Source organism: Sciurus vulgaris (assembly GCF_902686455.1).
Source record: "Sciurus vulgaris genome assembly, chromosome: 1".
Classification (NCBI taxonomy): Eukaryota; Metazoa; Chordata; class Mammalia; order Rodentia; family Sciuridae; genus Sciurus; species Sciurus vulgaris.
This window is the reverse complement of record NC_136461.1, coordinates 195,336,105-195,354,423: the sequence shown is the minus strand read 5'-3', so window position 1 is coordinate 195,354,423 and position 18,319 is coordinate 195,336,105. Positions and strand designations below refer to the sequence as shown.

At 42.0% G+C, this 18,319-nt stretch overlaps 1 protein-coding gene across 1 annotated transcript in view; it reads right to left on the bottom strand.

The window, feature by feature from the left end:
• Nucleotides 1-3,791: 3,791 nt before the first annotated feature.
• The window catches only part of TBC1D31 (TBC1 domain family member 31), a 99,473-nt gene continuing 84,945 nt past the window's right edge, over nucleotides 3,792-18,319 (bottom strand). Inside the window, exons 19-22 of the mRNA XM_079144048.1 lie at nucleotides 17,429-17,623; nucleotides 14,593-14,731; nucleotides 7,029-7,112; nucleotides 3,792-4,526 (exon numbers count right to left, since the gene is read on the bottom strand). Of these exons, the coding sequence (XP_079000174.1) occupies nucleotides 4,402-4,526; nucleotides 7,029-7,112; nucleotides 14,593-14,731; nucleotides 17,429-17,623 (543 nt within the window). The 3' untranslated portion in view covers nucleotides 3,792-4,401. The remainder of the gene's footprint in view (nucleotides 4,527-7,028; nucleotides 7,113-14,592; nucleotides 14,732-17,428; nucleotides 17,624-18,319) is intronic.

Genomic DNA, 18,319 nt, shown 5'->3' with positions numbered 1-18,319 from the left:
CAGACTGAAGTGAGACCACAAGCCGTATCTTCTGGGCATGCGCAGTGAGCGCGTCATCAGCCTCATTAGCCAGTAGTCGGAGACGGTGCATAGGTGCCTCGTTAGCGCAGTAGGTAGCGCGTCAGTCTCATAATCTGAAGGTCGTGAGTTCGATCCTCACACGGGGCACAATACTTTTGTTCTCAGTTTGTCTTTATCCTTGCGGGAAAACCGGGTTTTATTTGCTTTGTCCAAGTCTGAGGCTGACAATAAGCAGGGACGGAGCGAGAGAACTTGCCAGGTCGCCCGAGACAGGGGGAACGCTGCGGCCCAGGCTGCCCAAGAGGGAGCACGTGGCAGGGACTGGGGCCGCACCCCAGCCTCTCGGCTCCGCCGGCTTCCCTAGCCGCTGCCGTTGGGCTTTGGCTGTCGCGGGACACGAGGACAGTTCTGGGCTGGGCCGGGAGCCCCGCAGGCCGAACGCAGAAGGGCGCTGGGACGGAGGCCCAGGAGTAGTGACTAGGACACGGTGCGGCGGGGAGCGAGGGCACCACGTGAAGAGGCTGGACAGCAGAGGACATCGAACACCATGGCGGGGAGTTGGGGCTGTGGACTGGGAAGTGACCGGCTGTGATGGGACGGGAGAGGGGTCCCCAGGAGTCACGGAGGCAGCTGCTCGGGGGGCAACAGGCCCGGGTCTGCAGAGACCCTGCTGCTTCCGAGAGCTGCCGCGGTTCCTGTCCTCACCTGAGTTTGCAGTAGTTCACTCATCCTCGAAGATCATCTCCCTTCAGCACAGGTCAAATTAAAAATTAAATGAGACGTGACAACTGCTAACTACTTCTTCATCTTCCAGCCTCTGCAATTCCCAGGGACAATTGCGCCAGTACTTCCGGTTTACTGTCCTGGCACCGAGGTCCTTCCAGGAGCTTTCCCTTGGCTCTTTCTAGGATAACAGCCCTCACTCAGCGGACCCTACCACGGTGAAGGCTCTGCATTTACCAGTGTACCTTCATTCCAGTCATTCAGATACTCGGGAATTAGCACAGGTTAGTTCTGTGGCCCTGTTCACCTGGGGTAATTCAAATTTGCCCAACACTCCTTGATGACCTGACCCCATTACCCCTGATGGGCCACAGTAATGAGCATCAATTCGGAGTCTAGAAATTCTCTAAGGTCTGGGTGTTTTCTTTAATACATAATCATTCAAGTAAAGGGCCACAGGTCCCCTCAGGAAGGCTGAAAGAACACTCACAGCATGCAGGAAGGTGTTTTCTCAAGGGGACCTGGACTTTCTTTCAACCAGGAGGCTTTTTGGATGTAGGAATGAGTGTAGGTCTGGAAACTAGGTGGCAGGCATGACTCCACTGCAGTAAGCGGTTGGGCTTTGGGCCCTCAGGTCTGATGTTTTCCCTATTACACATGACCCCTTAATGCTGCTACTTCCATGTTGCCTTTTGCTGTAGATGGTTGTCTTTGGCAATTAAACACTGCCACGTGTTTATCCTCTCTCACCCACGCATTGTCTGCAGAGGAGAGCCACCATGGAGCTTTCTGGTTTGCAGATGCTTCCTTCACTCACTGCCTTAAGGAAGGGTCTTTTAGGACCACAGTATATAGTCGGAAGGTGTGGAGGTCCGTATGTGTGATAAATTCTATCTAAGCTTTGAATACATTAATCGACATCATATCATTGAAATTGTCATCTTGTCCTTATCAAATAGAGGTCAATACTGAGTCCACATTTGTCAACCAACCAAGTAAACTGTAGAGCCGCTTCCAGTTGCACAAGGGTTATCCACTGCCTGCCTCTCAGTTCCTGCTCTGCAGTAGTGGTCTGGACTCTTCTGCACTTGTTCTTTTCAGTGTGCATGCCCTTAGGTGTCACTAGGGGGTGCTGGAGGGACACTGCAGGAATGGGCGCGGGCGCGTCTCATCCTAACTGCACTGTGCTGCTCTGCTGACTTGCTCCTGCATGGGTGGGAGATCCAGGGTGTTCTGCTGCAGTCACGTGCTCCAGGGAAGTGCAGTCTGCTCCTTCACTTCACTGCTATTGACTGCCCCAGCTCGATGACCTCTTCACGGCATGTTGATGACACTGGCATGTTCCAGGTCTTAGGTGAGCACAGCATTCTGATGCACTCTGAGCACCTGCCCTCCAGCCTTGGATTGCCTGTGGCTGAGGACTGTTTCCTGCAGTCCTTCTGATGTGGACCGTGCACACCAGGCCACACTCCACCCCGAGGAGGGCCCCTGATACCCTGTGCATTTTTACCCATCAGTTTTGGCTGATGCGCACCCTGGAGAGTTGCTTCCTGCCGCCTGTGGAGGTGGACTAGCTCTAGCCTGCACAACCCTGCGCAACGCTCCAGCATCCTTCTTAGACTTGTCTGACCCTGAGCCTTGGAGCAGGAGGCTCCTTTCCAAGGCCATCCCTCCTTGAGTGCTCTCCCTCCATCTGTGGCCAGCTTTAGAGTTCTCTCCACATCTTCACGCTTGCCTCCCATCACTAGAACTTTAGGTGATACCTCCCTTATTGCCTGATTTGTCTCCTGACTGCACCTAGACTGACACGATGAGATTAGGCATCAAATTCAGAATCTCTGATGAGTTCACCTGTATTCATAAACCAAGCCTTATACACAGTTCCATTGTGGTCGACACATACCACCGTGGAAACACTCAAGTCTTGCTCAACATCAGAGAATTCATACTGGAGGAAAACCCTGTGAATATAAGGAAGTATGAAAAGGTCTCAACTCAAGTTCATAACCTATTCAATGCCATTTAATTCGCTAGAAAAAAAAAAAAAAAAAACCCTCAAGTGTAGACAGATGTGGAGAGATTTAACTGAAGCCCAACACCTACCTAAAATGGCCCGTTTGCACAAGATGGAAACCTTATGGAGGTAATAAGCATGAAAAGGCATTTAGGAATTGCTCTTCTTTCACAAATTCAAGGGAGTACCAGAGAGAAACTTTTTGAATGTAGCTAGTGAGTCAGACTCAGTCCTTATTCAATCCCAGAGAATTCACATTTTAAAGAAACTGGGGTAAGACTGAGGATGTGATGTCAGGCAGAGATAATCAGGAACATACTTTATGTATTTCATCAAACATGGTAGTCTTAGAAGTGCCAACCAAGCACATATGACTAAAGAGACTCAGCCAAGTATCTGAAATCTGCTAAGGCAGTGGCTTTATCAAGATCGCTGCTGGGAGAAATGTAGGCACAGAGAAAACTGGCAGAATGTGATTAAAAAGAACTTCATTTGGTTGAGTAATCAGAACTCATTTTTTAAAATCAACTTTTCAAGATAAACTATCGTAATACATTATAAAGGAGGGGCAGGTATTGCAAAACCAATCTGAGTAGTATAAATTCTAGAAAAAGAGAACCTTAGAGAGGTAAAAATTGGCAGTACACAGCTGATTCCTGCAGGCAGAATCACAGTTTTAGACTCTGAATGCTTTTAGGTGAGCAAGTAATTTCTAGCTGACTTGAGGTTCCCGTCACACCCTATGTATTTCCTACCCTGTGACTCCTGTTGCAAAACACACACCAGCCTGACCCATGAAGACATGCGTTACAACCACTGAAAATGTACAGAGAATTTGGTTGAGGAAACTACTCTTGGGAAGCCAATGCCTTGCACAGTGACAGGACATTATTTTAGTACTTTGACGAGAGAATTCTGCTGACTGAAAGGATTTGGTTCACTGTGAGATTATGCTTTGTGACCCCAGGAAAAAAAAAAAGACCACTGTGTTGCCCACAGAGTGTATGCTGAGCACTGGGCCAAGAACTTTACACACTCATCCATATAATCCCCACACGAAGGCCGGGAGCTATTTCTCCTCTCTTTAAAAATGGGGGAGAGTAATGTTCGTGAAATCATGGGCAGCCCTGCTGGGGAGCCACGAGGGGTGGGGAGGCAGAGCAGGCAGCACTGCTCAGAGCAGCAGGCAGAGGCCAGAGACGCAGGGCCTGAGACGCTGTGGCTGCGGTGGGGCCACCGGCAGAGGGGATTCTGTTGTGGGGACACAGGGGCAGGAGGGCTGTCATTCCGGCTGAGTCCATGCTGATGGAGCCTCCAGCTGCTGCTGAGATAGATGGTTTCTTGGTCTTTATTTCTCCATTTATCTTTAAAGTAAACCTTCATTGCTAAAGTTGCTGAAGCTGCTCTTTGCAACCTGAAAGTCTAACACAGCTTTAAGAGTTTCCAAAAATCTTTTTATTGTGAAAAGTTCAAGAAGCCATTTGTAAGAATTAAATAGAAAACATAATTTTTATGGACACATTTTTTTCTATACAGAAGGATGGTCTCCATAGGAATTTAAAATAAACAATATAAAAATCAGTGTCATTGATTGCAAATAGGTATCTCCCTTTGACTATCTTGAGGTGAAGGCCTTTATGTAGCTAAGAGATGAGGGTCTGGCATCTGTCACGAGCTTGCTCGGTGAGCCTCTGGCGGAGATTTCTTACTTTCTTGATAAGATTCTGCTCCATGCTGTCCCATTCTGCTGTTTTTCTATTTAAAGAAACTTTAAAAACAAAATTTAATATTATTAGCAGTTGAATTTTCTGACGTTAGTAATAAGATTGCATTTGTTTTGGAGGTCAATGTGTTGCAAAAATCAGTAATAAAACAAACATTCTAAAAACCAGGTTTCTGGAATAAAAAGCTGAATGAATTACCTGGCCTAATGTAGTTCCATTTACAAGTCAAATATTTATTTATAGAACTGAAGAAATGCTATCAGAGAACTTATATTTTAAGGGATTTAGCATTTGTCAAATTTATAAATTAGGAACCAAGTTTGCCTAAGAATTTGTGTTCTTCAAAACAGCAAGCTCCTTACTGTGATGCTTAATAGTAATGAGGAAAGTCATTCCCAATCATTGTGAAATGTGTTCCATGAATGCTTTCCCTAAAATAAAATACACAAATCAAATGTTCTTAATAGCAACTAAAATCAGAAGACTGTTCTATTTTAATCAAGATTAATGGCCATTTCATATGAACTGAAGGGCTAGTAAATATTGGAATTTGGGAAGAAAATCCACAACTTAAAATACACTTCCTGAAATTTAGTTTCATAATCAGTCAGCTTTAATTCCTGAAAAACTATTTTCTTCTCCCAAAGAACTTTCATGCCTTTTTTTGTTTTGCTTCCAAACGACCTAGACTGAGCCAATTCTTTCACTCCATTTGGAAATTCAGAATTATCTGGTTAAAAGTCTAAGTTCTAGTCGGGCGATATGGCATGGGCCCACACGCTCAGCGGCTCTGCAGGCTGAAGGAGGAGGACAGTACCAGCACGGGGCACGAAGCCGGCCTGCAGAACATGGCGAGGAGGAAACAGTGGATTCTGAGGTGTCAGCATACAGAGCAGTTGAGAATCTCTGTATTTCATTTGATTCACAAATGATTTTTAGTCTAATTCATATCCTGGCACAGAATTTGTAGGTGCACACATAACTATGAGTTACAAAGAATATTTTATATAATACTGAAATCTTATGACTCTTTATTAGGAATATTTTTGTAAGTCACTGGGAGGTCAAGAACTAAGGCGAGATGTTTACGCCGAACGTGTGTTGGACAGCTGGCGCAGTCCTCAGGGAGACAGCTTTTATAACAGTTTTCTTTTCTTTTGGTACCAGGGATTGAACCCAGAGGTGCTTAACCACTGAGCCACATCCCCAGTCCATCTTTATATTTTATTTAGAGACAGGGTCTTGCTGAGTTGCTTAGGGCCTCGCGAATCTACTGAGGTGGCTTCGAACTCACGATCCTGCTGCCTCAGAAGGGATTACAGGCATGGGATGACAGATTTCTTCGGGGGAATAGCTGAATTTGTGATTTTGTTCTTCAAAACTGCTTCAGCAAGATGTGAAAAAGAAGAGGCTATGGAAATTCATCTGATTCCAGATACAATGATGGAAGAGGGCCAGCAGGAAACCCTCCCCAAAGAATGGGTAAAATCAATCCTCTTCATGGTCCCAGCCCTCCTCCAATGGGCGGTGGATGAGGAAAGTAAGTACCTGCTCTAAGAAGGAGCCAACTAGATGTACACATTCACAGCAGAAGGAAAGCAACAGAGAGTGGAGGGCTGACCATGTTGGACGTGGAGATACCTCTGACTAGGACTGCTCTATGTCCTCACAGGGGAATGAGGCCGTGCTGGGAATCCCCTCTGCAGGGACTGGCCTTACTGACATGCAATTCCATAAATGCATGTTTGTCTCATCTTTTTTGTACAGCTTATTAAAATATTATTATAGTTTTTTAAAAAAGAAATATTTCTTACAAAGCTTATCTTTCGGGAACCCTGCATTAAAGTTTGTTCTTCTAAAGAATTCAAAGACCTCCTTAAATTCTGTCTCATCTAATGAAGGTCAGTGGAAAGAAAGCCTAACATTATTTCTTGTCCCCTCTCTCTTTCCACAATAACATACTTGTTAAATCTTTTATGGGTTAGTGTGACTACATTTCTGTAAGATGCCACCCTTCCCTTCCAAACATAAACACAACCCCCAGCGCATTAAGCTGAAGGATCTAAAGTTACCCACTAGCCAGCACTAAGCCTTTCTCTGGCAGCAGCCTGCCTGAGTGCCTGCAGCCAGCTCACCTGGGTCCCAGTGGACGTCAGAGAAGACTTAAGAAAGCTCACAGATGTGAGTGCTGAAAAATGGCCCTGACGTTTTCTCTTTGTAAGGAAGAGAAAGCAGTTACACACCTCATGTTATTAATTTAGGGCCTTCTGTTAGGACCTCCACCTCGGTTTTGGGGCAACAACTGATGTAAATAAAGGGAGTGGCATGAAAGCACTCAGCAGACTTTCTTTATCTGGGTGGGCCTGTATCTAGTTTTTCCTCCAGCTGGAAACCTGCAGGATTCTTGCTGACTCCATTTTAGGTTTCCCACTGTCAGGGCCCCAGGAAAATGGCACTGACACTCTATAAATACCATTTCAACCACAATCTGCTTAAATATTGTTACATTAAAAAATAGAAGAAATCTTTCTTGCTTATCAACTCACTCTGTGTTGAGGAATCCATTTCAGAAATGTCATTTAATTGTGAGCTTGAGGCGACCCGTTCATTTTGCAACCGGAGCACTTCTGCTGCAAAAGTGAGGTAGAGAGGATGTTTAGGAGGGAGCAGAAAGGCTTCGCCCATGCCAGTGCCCTGGTAAATTAAAACTGTCACGATGGTCAAACCCTTTCATTTCTCTTCTAAAAAAATGCTACCACCATACAAGGCAAGTAAAGTATAGTCAGAATGAAAAGCCCAGCTCAAGTCTTCATAACATCTTTTAAAAACACCGGTAGCTAAAATGAAAAGCCAACGAATAGCCCAGAAATATAGATGTTAGGTAGGGATCCCAAATGTTTGCTGGAAGGGCGTGTGAAACGCGGTAGCAAGCCTTTGCCAGAGCTGCTGGGAGCCGCTCACCACGCTGCGGCCAGGCAGGCCTCGGCACAGCCAGGCGCAGCAGTCCCCAGCAGCCGGGCCTTGTGAGCCAGCAGGCGCAGCCGCTCTGGGGCCCAGGGCGGCCCCCGCTATTTATCAAACGCTCTCCGTGCAAAGCAGACTCAAGTTTCAGCTGAAGTTTCACAGCCCCAACTCCTACAGAGTCGCCTCAGTGACACCGAGGTCATCTCTGAGAAAGGTCCAGCCAACAGCCCCACCGCCGGCTCTTCCTTTCTCCTCCGGCCACGCCCTCCTGGGGTCTCATTGACTTGCTGTGACATCTGCTGCAGTTCTACCTGCTCTTGAGAGCTTTAGCTAATGGTTTTAACTCGGAGTTCTGGCTCACGAGTCATTAAGATAGATCCGACTAAGGTGACCCGGGCGGTGGACGATCAGGAGCGTGTGAAGGGGCGCTGCCGGCGGAGGTGGTGCACAGGTCCGCGCCGCCCCAGGGCGCGGTTTCCAAAGAGAGAACTTACCCAGGGAAGAAGATTCCACTAGGTACACGTGCAGGGGACGCTTCTAAATAAAACGCCTGCAGAAAACGGAGGAGGGGGACAAGCTCCCAGCCTCCGGCACAGGCGAGGCCGCACAAGCCTGCACGTGTTGAAGGCCGGCCCTTCCCCCTTCCTGAGTCCAGATCTGCCAGTTCTGGCCTCTTTCATCTGTCCTTCAAAACACTGGCCACTGCTGCTTAATTCACCTTCCCCAAGGGCTGTCTGTGGATATTATCTCAGTTCAAATAACGATGGCTCCCTTTTGCCTACAGCAATGTTTCAAACACTATCAAATTAAATTGCCATGTGAGATCCTGGAATGTGAATTAAAAAAAAAATCTTTAATTTATAAAGAATAATGAATGCTAATTGTAACAAATTTGAACATAAAAAATAATGCAAAAAGTGAAAGCTCCTATGCTTTTTGTATTGCAATTCCTTTGTTTTTCTTCATTTAATGTATATATTGTAAAGACAATTCTTTATGATCTTATTTATTATTATTGATTTGAGGTGCTGGGGATTGAACCCAGGGCTTTACACATGCTAGGCAAGGACTGAGCTGCATTCCCAGATTTTAAAATTAAAAAAAAATAATAATTTTTAAATTTGAGTCAGTGTCTAAATTGCCAAGGCCGGTCTTGAACTTGGCAATCTTCCTGCCTCAGTCTCCTGAGTGACAGACTACAGGCATGCATCACTGTGCTGGCCTCTTTATTACTTTGTTTTTTTTTTTTTTTTTTTTTTTTTTTAACATAGATGCAAAAATTTTTAATAAAATTCTGGCAAATCACATACAAAAACATATTAAAAAGATAGTGCACCATGATCAAGTGGGATTTATCTCAGTGCAAGGTTGGTTCAACATATGGAAATCAACAAGTGTAATTCATCACATCAATGGTAAAGACAAGAATCACATGATTATCTCAATAGATGCAGAAAAAGCATTTGACAAAATACAACATCCACTGTGTAGGTTTTCATGTGGACATGAACTTTCAACTCATTTGAGTGAAACCAAATTGCTGATTATACATTAAGAGTATGTTTAGTTTTGTGAGAAAATGTCAAATTGTCTCCTGACATGGCTGTGCCATGTTGTGTTCCCATCAACAAGTAATGAGAGTTCTTGGCTCATTCGTTTAATTGAATAATTTGTCTTTTTCAGTGTTTAAGAGTTTTGTATGGATCATGTGAACAAAGTCCCCTACCATTTTGACTATGGATTTCCCCCACATTCTCTGGATCTTTTTTTTTTTTTTTAATTTATTTTTATTGTAAACAAATGGGATACATCTTGTTTCTCTGTACATGAAGTAGAGGCATACCATTTGTGTAATCATAGATTTACATACGGAAATGGTGTTTGATTCATTGGTTTTTTTTTCCTTCCCCCCACCCATCCCACCCTTCTTTTCCCTCTATACAGTCCCCCCTTCCTCCATTCTTGCCCCCCTCCAACCCCCCATTATGTGTCATCATCCGCTTATCAGCAAGATTATTCATCCTTTGGTTTTTTGAGATTGGCTTATCTCACTTAGCATGATATTCTCCAGTTTCATCCATTTGCCTGCAAATGCCATAATTTTATTATTCTTTATGACTGAGTAATATTCCATTGTGTATATATATACCACAGTTTCTTTATCCATTCATCAATTGAAGGGCATCTAGGTTGGTTCCACAATCTGGCTATTGTGAATTGAGCAGCTATGAACATTGATGTGGCTGCATCTCTGTAGTATGCTGATTTTAAGTCCTTTGGGTATAGGCCAAGGAGTGGGATAGCTGGGTTAAATGGTGGTTCTATTCCAAGTTTTCTAAGGAATCTCCACACTGCTTTCCAGAGTGGCCGCACTAATTTGCAGCCCCACCAGCAATGTATGAGTGTACCTTTTTCCCCACATCCTCGCCAACACCTATTGTTGCTTGTATTCTTGATAATCACCATTCTAATTGGGGTGAGATGGAATCTTAGTGTAGTTTTGATTTGCATTTCTCTTATTACTAGAGATGTTGAACATTTTTTCATATATCTGTTGATTGCTTGTAGATCATCTTCTGTGAAGTGTCTGTTCATATCCTTAGCCCATTTGTTGATTGGGTTATTTGTATTCTTGGTGTAGAGCTTTTTGAGTTCTTTATGTATTCTGGAAATTAGTGCTCTATCTGAAGGATAAGTTGCAAAGATTTTCTCTCACTCTGTAGGCTCTCTCTTCACATTGTTGATAGTTTCCTTTCCTTTGCTGAGAGAAAGCTTTTTAGTTTGAATCTATACCAGTTATTGATTCTTGCTTTTATTTCTTGTGCTATGGGAGTACTGTTAAGGAAGTCTGATCCTAAGCTGACATGTTGAAGATTTGGGCCTACTTTTTCTTCTATAAGATGAAGGGTCTCTGGTCAAGGATTCCAAGGTCCTTGATCCATTGTGAGTTGAGTTTTGTGCAGGGTGAGAGATAGGGGTTTAGTTTCATTCTGCTGCATATGGATTTCCAGTTTTCCCAGCACCATTTGTTGAAGAGGCTATCTTTTCTAAATTGCAAATTTTTGGCACCTTTGTCTAGTATGAGAAAACTGTATTTATTTGGGTTTGGGTTTGTGTTTGTGTCCTCTATTCTGTACCACTAATCTACCTGTTTTGGTGCCAATACCATGCTGTTTTTGTTACTACTACTTTGTAGTATAGTTGAAGTTCTGGTATTGCGATAACCCCTGCTTCACTCTTTCTGCTAAGGATTGCTTTAGCTATTCTGGGTTTCTTATTCTTCCAGATGAATTTCATGATTGCTTGCTCTATTTCTGTAAGGTACATCATTGGGATTTTAATTGGAATTGCATTGAATCTGTATAGCACTTTTGGCAGTATGGCCATTTTGACAATATTAATTCTGCCTATCCAAGAACATGGGAGATCTTTCCATCTTCTAAGGTTTTCTTTAATTTCTTTCTTTAGTGTTCTGTAGTTCTCATTGTAGAGGTCTTTCACCTCTTTTGTTAGACTGATTCCCCAGTATTTTTTTTTTTTTTTGAGGCTATTGTGAATGGGGTAGTTTTCCTAATTTCTCTTTCTGAAGATTCATCACTTATGTATAAAAATGCATTAGATTTATGAGCATTGATTTTATATCCTGCTACTTTCTTTATTACTTTGAATTAGTGTTTATTTAATGAATTGGTATCATATGTACTGCAAAATTCAAAAGGAATAAAAAGGTACAACTAAATTCCTTCAACCCTTGCCTAGGGGGCAGGCTTATTGCAACAGAAGGATCAGCCCCTCCAGCTGGCATTAGAGTCCTTATTATTGATCTTTTCCAAGATAGCTAGGGCTACCCTGTACACAAGTTCTCTGCTCCAGCTGGCCCAACTTATATCACTAACACAGGCAACTTCCTACCAGTGTTTAATCACAATTAACAAGTCCCATTATGAATAATCAGAGTTCATGGAGGTTTTTGGTTGACCAATCCACACAAACATAAGAAAAATTTTGTTTGCGTGTGTGTATGTGCGTGTTTCGGGAGATATTTCCCAAAGATGTCCAGAAACCATAAGTGGTTAGAAAACAGTATAACATAATGTTAAAACTGTAACAAAATTAAAGCTCACCAAGGCTGTAATCTTCTCATTTTGCAAATAGAAAACTGAAGAGCAGTAAGTGTTTCAGAGTAAATCTAAATGGGAGTGGTTAGATAAAAGAGGCATACAGCTCAGTGACAGCAGCTGAGTGTCCTGAAACCCTCGTGTCCACCCCGCAGAGTGAGCTGTCCTGCGGTGGGGGGCTCCTGCAGTAGACCAGAACTCCTCCTGTCTCAAGTGTCACCCTGCTTCTCTAAGCCCTCCCCTTTCTTCAAGGCCCAGTAATTTTGAACCCTGGTCCAGTGACCTTAATCAGCAACAGGATTTACTGATGCCTTCTTTTTTTAAGTAATATTTCATTGATAAATAATTCACAGACCACAAACTGTATACTTTCCTAGTGTACAATTCAGTTATTAATATATTCAGTTGTACAGCCGTCACCACTAATTTTAGACTATTTTCATCACCCCAAAAGAATCCCCATATCCTTGCCACTTGCAGGCAACCACAAACTACTCTGATGTCCACAGATTTGCCAATGTGGACATTTACATGAAGAGGATCACGTCTGGTTTCTTTAGTCTGGCATGGGGTTCATGGTTTGTCTTTTTTTGGTGGTGGTGGTATTGGGAACTGGACCCAGAGTCTTGCTCGAGACAGGCAGGCATTTCCCCGTGAGCCCCTCCCCAGCCCTGAGGGCCATCCATTTTGTATCATGGATCAGCACATATTCCTTATAAACCAGCGAGGTTCTGTTACATGGATAGATTGCATTGTTTATCCATTCCTCATTTGAAGGACATCTGGGTTGTTTCTATTCTGACTATTATAAATAATGACGCCATGAACATTCATGTATAAGTTTTTACACAAACATATGCTTTGGATTCTCAGAGGGACATACCTAGGGGGTGGACCACTGGATTAACCTTCTCAGGAACTGCCAAACTAACTTCCAAAATGATGCCACCATTTACATCCCCACCAGCAATGTTCCCACCCCTCTGGTCCCCACTGACCCTTTACTGTTTGTCTTCTTGATCACAGCCACCCTAGAGTGTGTGGAGTGGTATCTCATTGTGGTTTTGATTTCACTTCCCTTGAGCTAATGATTAATGAGGTGAACATTTATTTCATGTGCATGTTGGCCATTTTTGTATCTTCTCTAGAGATATGTCTGTTCAAATGCTTTGCCATTTTAAAACATAGACTAGTCTTAAGTTTCTAGACCTGGGCTTTTAGGGATGGCAAGGCAAGAACCAGAAAGTTCTGTCTTCTGAAAGATAGTAAGAACTTCCTGACATTGCTAATAGTTTCAATATTAGGCAAAAATGTTAAGTAAATCTGTCACTGGCACATTCTGACCTGTTTGCTACTTCCTGGTACCTGTCTTCTAGGTCCTGAGTGAAAAACCAACTCTGAGCTCCTCCAATCAGAATGCCTTCTTAGGGGCTGGGGTTGTAGTTCAGTGAAAGAGTACTCGCCTGGCATGTGTGAGGCACTGGGTTTGATTCTCAGCACCGCATATGAATAAATAAATAAATAAATTAATTAAAGATCCATAAACAACTGAAAAATATTTTTTAAAAACCCCACCTTTCTAATTGTAGCCAATTATCTTCTGGTTTTAGGGTCACATAATTATGACTAAATTATATACCCTGATTAAAAAAATGACTGAAAGCTCCTTAGAGGTTTACCTTGTAGGAACTGGATGTTCATTAACAAATTCTCTCATTGGTAAAATTTAAGAGGGTTAAATTTTAGGTAGCATAGAGGGGAGCCATTATGGAGGCAGAGGGGACATGTGTTAGAAGAATAATGATGGGAGCTTTCTGCAATTTCCAACATTTTTTTTCTATTTCTAAGTATGTAGGTTCTTGAAAAGATTAAAAAAAATTTTTTTTTTCCTTTCTACAACAGGGGTAAGTATGAGAGGGTTAGGGAGAAAAGACAGCTCCAGGAGACAGTATCTTTTGTAAGACAGTTTTAAATAATAAATTTGTGCAAAGTCACATTCTACCCCCCACTTCTCCCAACTACTAAATCTCAAGTATGAGAGGAAACGCGGGGTTGCAAAAGTAGGAATGATTAAGTGACGACACATCTAACCTAGATTTTTCTTTTTGGATTTGTGGTTGAAGCTCAAAACATTATGACAAGTAAAAGAAGTTAGAGACAAAAGACCATACATTGTAGGACTCCATTTACACAAAATCTCCTGAAGAGAAAACTCTAGAGACAGCAAGCAGATTAGTAGTCGCCAGTAGCTGGTGGGGAGTGAGTGGAAAAGGGGAGTAACTGCTAATTAGTACAGAGTTTACTTTGAGGTGTCAAATAAAGTTCTAAACTTGGCTTGTGGTGACAGTCACACAGCTCTGAATAGATTTCTTAACATACAGCAATATAACAACACTGTACACTATAAAACAGGTAAATTGAATGGTATGTGGATCATACATCAGTGAAGCTGTGATTTTAAAATAATGCACATACATTATAAAAGGCTAAAACAATACAAACATAGTAAAAGTTTCCCATATCTGCACTCTATTTTAGAATTTTAAATTATAATATATGTAAGTTATAATTTTAATTTTTTCAGTTGATTTTGTAAACCTTGTACCAAAGCCTAATATTTGATAAGATCCTATAAGAAGATTCCTATGATATACATTAATATACTATTATTCTGAGGAACAGCTATTGGCAAGGCACATATTTTTACTAAAATAAACTAGAAATAGCACTTTGGGAGCAAATCACAATCTAGAAAATTAAGAGGATGTCAAGGGGCCATGGATCTATGGAATGCAACAGTCCCACAGGTGAAACACTGTTTTTGATTGGAGCTTTGTTTTTTAACACAGCCACCTCCTCAGCACTCCTCCCCTCCTCCCGCCAAAAAAGAAAAAGTAACTAGTGATTACCTTTTAGCAGTGCATAATTTGAATAAAAGTGCCAAAATATACCTCTAGAACTTACTCATGAGAACAGACCATATTAAGAGGAACGTGTGAAGTATAAAGAGACACTCATGGACACTTACCTTTATTAAATGGATTTTCAGCATGTTCTAAGGCAGCACTCATCTCCTGCTTTAAAAACCACTTTCTAGATTCATCTGAAAGGGCAGAAGCTTTCTTTTGCCATCTCAAATGAAACTCTTTTTCTTCAGCTTCCTTGCACTACATAAAAGCAAGTGGGGAAAAAAGATCACATAAAAATCGTGCTACTGTGAGCTCGTCCCTTCTCTTTTCCTCTCCTCCTCCTTCCTTCGCAGTTGCAGGCCATGCACTATCTGTTTGGTATTATGGGAACAGGGGTGCGCGTGGTGACCCACAGCTATGGAAGAACCTGGGAGCAAAGGCACGTTCTATGTAGTACTGCTAATTAGTACAGAGTAGTACTCAGCACCTCTGAGGGCCACTGAGCCCCCAGCCAGGTGTCAACCATTGCAGAACCAACCATTCATTTCCATGCAGGAAACTGAGAGAGCCTAACTTAGGAGACTAAGCTAGTTTTGTATTAATAGTGTTTAATTTGGCTTAATTTTAATGCTATGCATTAGTAAAAGGGTCTACAAAATTCAGAGAATTAATTCTTTGCCCACCTCTGGCACATACCTTGACCACAGGGAAGTCAAGTAATTTCTATTAGTTCCCTGCTTTGTTCCCCAGAAAATGAGAAAATGATCATCTTAAAATCAGCTCAGAGGGTAACTAAAATAATAAGTTTAAATACATTTCTAAGATTTGCTAATGTTCTAGAAATGTGCCAGCTTTTATATGGAAGCACTCATATAATGTTTATGAAGAGAACACCAATGTACTAAATAAAAACTTTAAAGAATCCAAAACACAAGGGCCAGGAACGACCAGAGACCATCCATTTAGGTTCCTGATGAGGGCCCTGAGTCTGGGGATTCCCTGAGGCTACATAAGTCAAGTTGGCTTTACAGCCAGGATCCAAACACAAGTGATTTCTGCAGAACGTGAAAAGCCCTTACAATGATGCCATCTGCTCTCAAAAGTACTATTTTACCCCAAGTACAGTAGCACCAAATTTTACAGTCCAGCCCTAGTGTCAGCAATCCTTACGGAGGCGGCGGGCTTCCACCACAGTATTCCTGAGACAACGGCCTTGGTGTCTTGGACAGTACTCTTCCCCAATACCTCCTTTCCTGTCCCTGAGTGGAAAAGTTCTAGATAGAGCCCCCTGCCATTGGGAGGTGGTAGGACAATGACTCTGGAATAGTGCCTTGTGTGAAGTACAGGGTGAGAAGCTTTTAGAACAGACATCACGAGGCAGCCGCAGAAAGAGGAAGGAACTAAAGCCAGTTATCTAGATCCTGATCTCTCCCCCACTGCAGTACCCTTAGGAAAGTCCATGGTGTCTGTGATAGTGTTTATAGAGCGCAGGGACAATTCACCGAAAGATACATCTGTGTGATGTATACTCTTAGTTGCCTCCTCAAAATCCATATTTATTCTTCTTTTGGAATAAAATCTTAATTTTATTTGCGTTCATAATACACCCTGTTAAAAATTACATTTCTCAGCATCTTTTGCAACCAAATTGGTTAGAAATATGATGTGGGGCTGTTATGGTTTGGATGTGAGGTATTCTCCAAAAGCTCACGCGTGAGACAATGCAATAAAGTTCAGAGGAAAAATGATTGGGTTGTAAGGGTCTTAACCCAATCAGTGAGTTAATCCCCTGATTAGGATTAACTGAATGGTAACTGAAGGTGGGCAGGGGGTGGCTGGAGGAGGTAGGAATTGGGGTGTGACTTTGGGGTATATATCCGTATCTGGTAAGTGGAGTCTCTCTCTGCTTCCTGATCACCATGTGAGCTGCTTCCCTCTGCCACACTCTTCCGCCATGATGTTCTGCCTCATCTTGAGCCCCGAGGAATGGAGTTGGCCTTCTACAGACTAAGACCTCTGAAACTGTGAGCCCTCAAATAAACTTTTCCTCCTCTACAACTGTTCTGGTTGGGTCTTTCAGTCACAACAAGAAAAAAGTTGACTAAAACAGGGACCCTGAGAGTTGACTCGGATGGGAGGTAGAAGATCCTGTACTTTTGCTCTACTTTCTTTCTGCTGTCTGGCATATGTAATGTGATGGCTGAGACTCTAGCAGTCATCTTGAATGACAAAGTCATTGAGAATGAAAGCCATATACCAGGAAGCAGTGCAGAAAAGTTGAAGGAACATGATAATCTTGAAGCCATAGTAGCTTGAAATTGTTTATCTCCAAACTTGTGAAAAAGAAAAGCATTTCTATCTTGTTTATAGTCACTATTTTGAGTTTTGTTGCTAGAAGTTCCACACATTTTCCATCTGTTCAAAATCTTTTGTAAGTATAAAGAATTAGGTAAAGTTGGCCATGATGGTAGCATGCCTATAATCCCAACTACTTGGGAGGCTATTGTAGGAGGACTGCAAATTTGAGGCCAGCCTTAGTAACTCAGTAAGACACTGTCCCAAAATTAAAAAAATTTAAAAAGAACTAGATATATAGCTCAGAGGTAGAATGTTCCTGGGTTCAATCTTCAGTACAAAAATCAAAAACCAAAACTCCAAAACCCAAAATTCTCAAACAAACAACAACAACAAAAGTGAAAAGTAGGTAAATTAAAGTAGTAATACTACCCCATCAGCCAGAACAAATCTAGGAGCTGACAAGTTGAAACACAGTAAAATAAATGAGAAAGATGCTTAATAATTTTTAGGTAGTATCAATATTAGACAATGTCTCTGAGAAATACCATTAAAATTAGATTATCCCCCCAAATTACTTGTTTTGATGCTTTTGTCATCTATGTACTATTTCAATATTTAAATGCTTCATATAATGAAAAATCATAAAGGTATTCTTACCTTCTTAGCTTCCTCCTCCAACATTGCATTTAATACCTCTATTTCTTTCCTTCTGTTTTTCCGAAGGAGGTTGGCTACTTCTTGGTAACCTTCATTTCGTTGTAGATCATTACATTTTTGTCTATGTAAAGTTTGAATTTTCCAGTCAGTATTTAAGCATGCTTGTTCAGCTTTTGCCAAATTTTCTTCAATTATCTAAGAAAAGTTGTAAAATTTCAGAAACTATGTCAGACTGTAAAATTATGACATATCCATTCAACGTATCCAAGTGTATAGGACAGCTGTTTACAACCTTGGCTGCACGTCACAATCACCTGGGAGTGTTAAAACAGACCGACTTCCAGGCCCCACCACAAACCAGTGAAACTCATCTCTGGAGCAGCTGGATTCTGGTATTTTAAAAAACTCTTTAAGTGACTGTAATGTATAGCAAGTGGGGAGAGCTTCCAGGCAAGGGGACGGGTAGGATTTAATGACATTTATGTTTTCAACACTATGAAAAAAGAGTAAAAAGAGCCAATTTTTACAGACTCTCAAAAGTCTACAAGAAAAAAAAAGTTATGGGATAATTTGGGTGAATCAGTTAAGGGACTGTTGCAGAACAAAAGGTCTCTCTTGCATTAGTCCTAGGCCATTCCTGGTTCTGGGAAGAAGGACACTCCCCCCCCCCCCACCCATTTAACATTTTGTTAAAGGTATAATAAAGAAAATTCTTTTTTGAATGCCTCAAGTTCTTTTTCATTTAAATCAGCATTTCTGAAAGGGTACTCCATAAGAAATTTTATAAAATAAGTTTGGAAAATTTTCTTAATGATTCAGAATGTACAGTACCCTCAAATTTGGCCTTAAAAAAAGCCCCTTACTTTAGGACAGCATTTCCAATACTTGGCC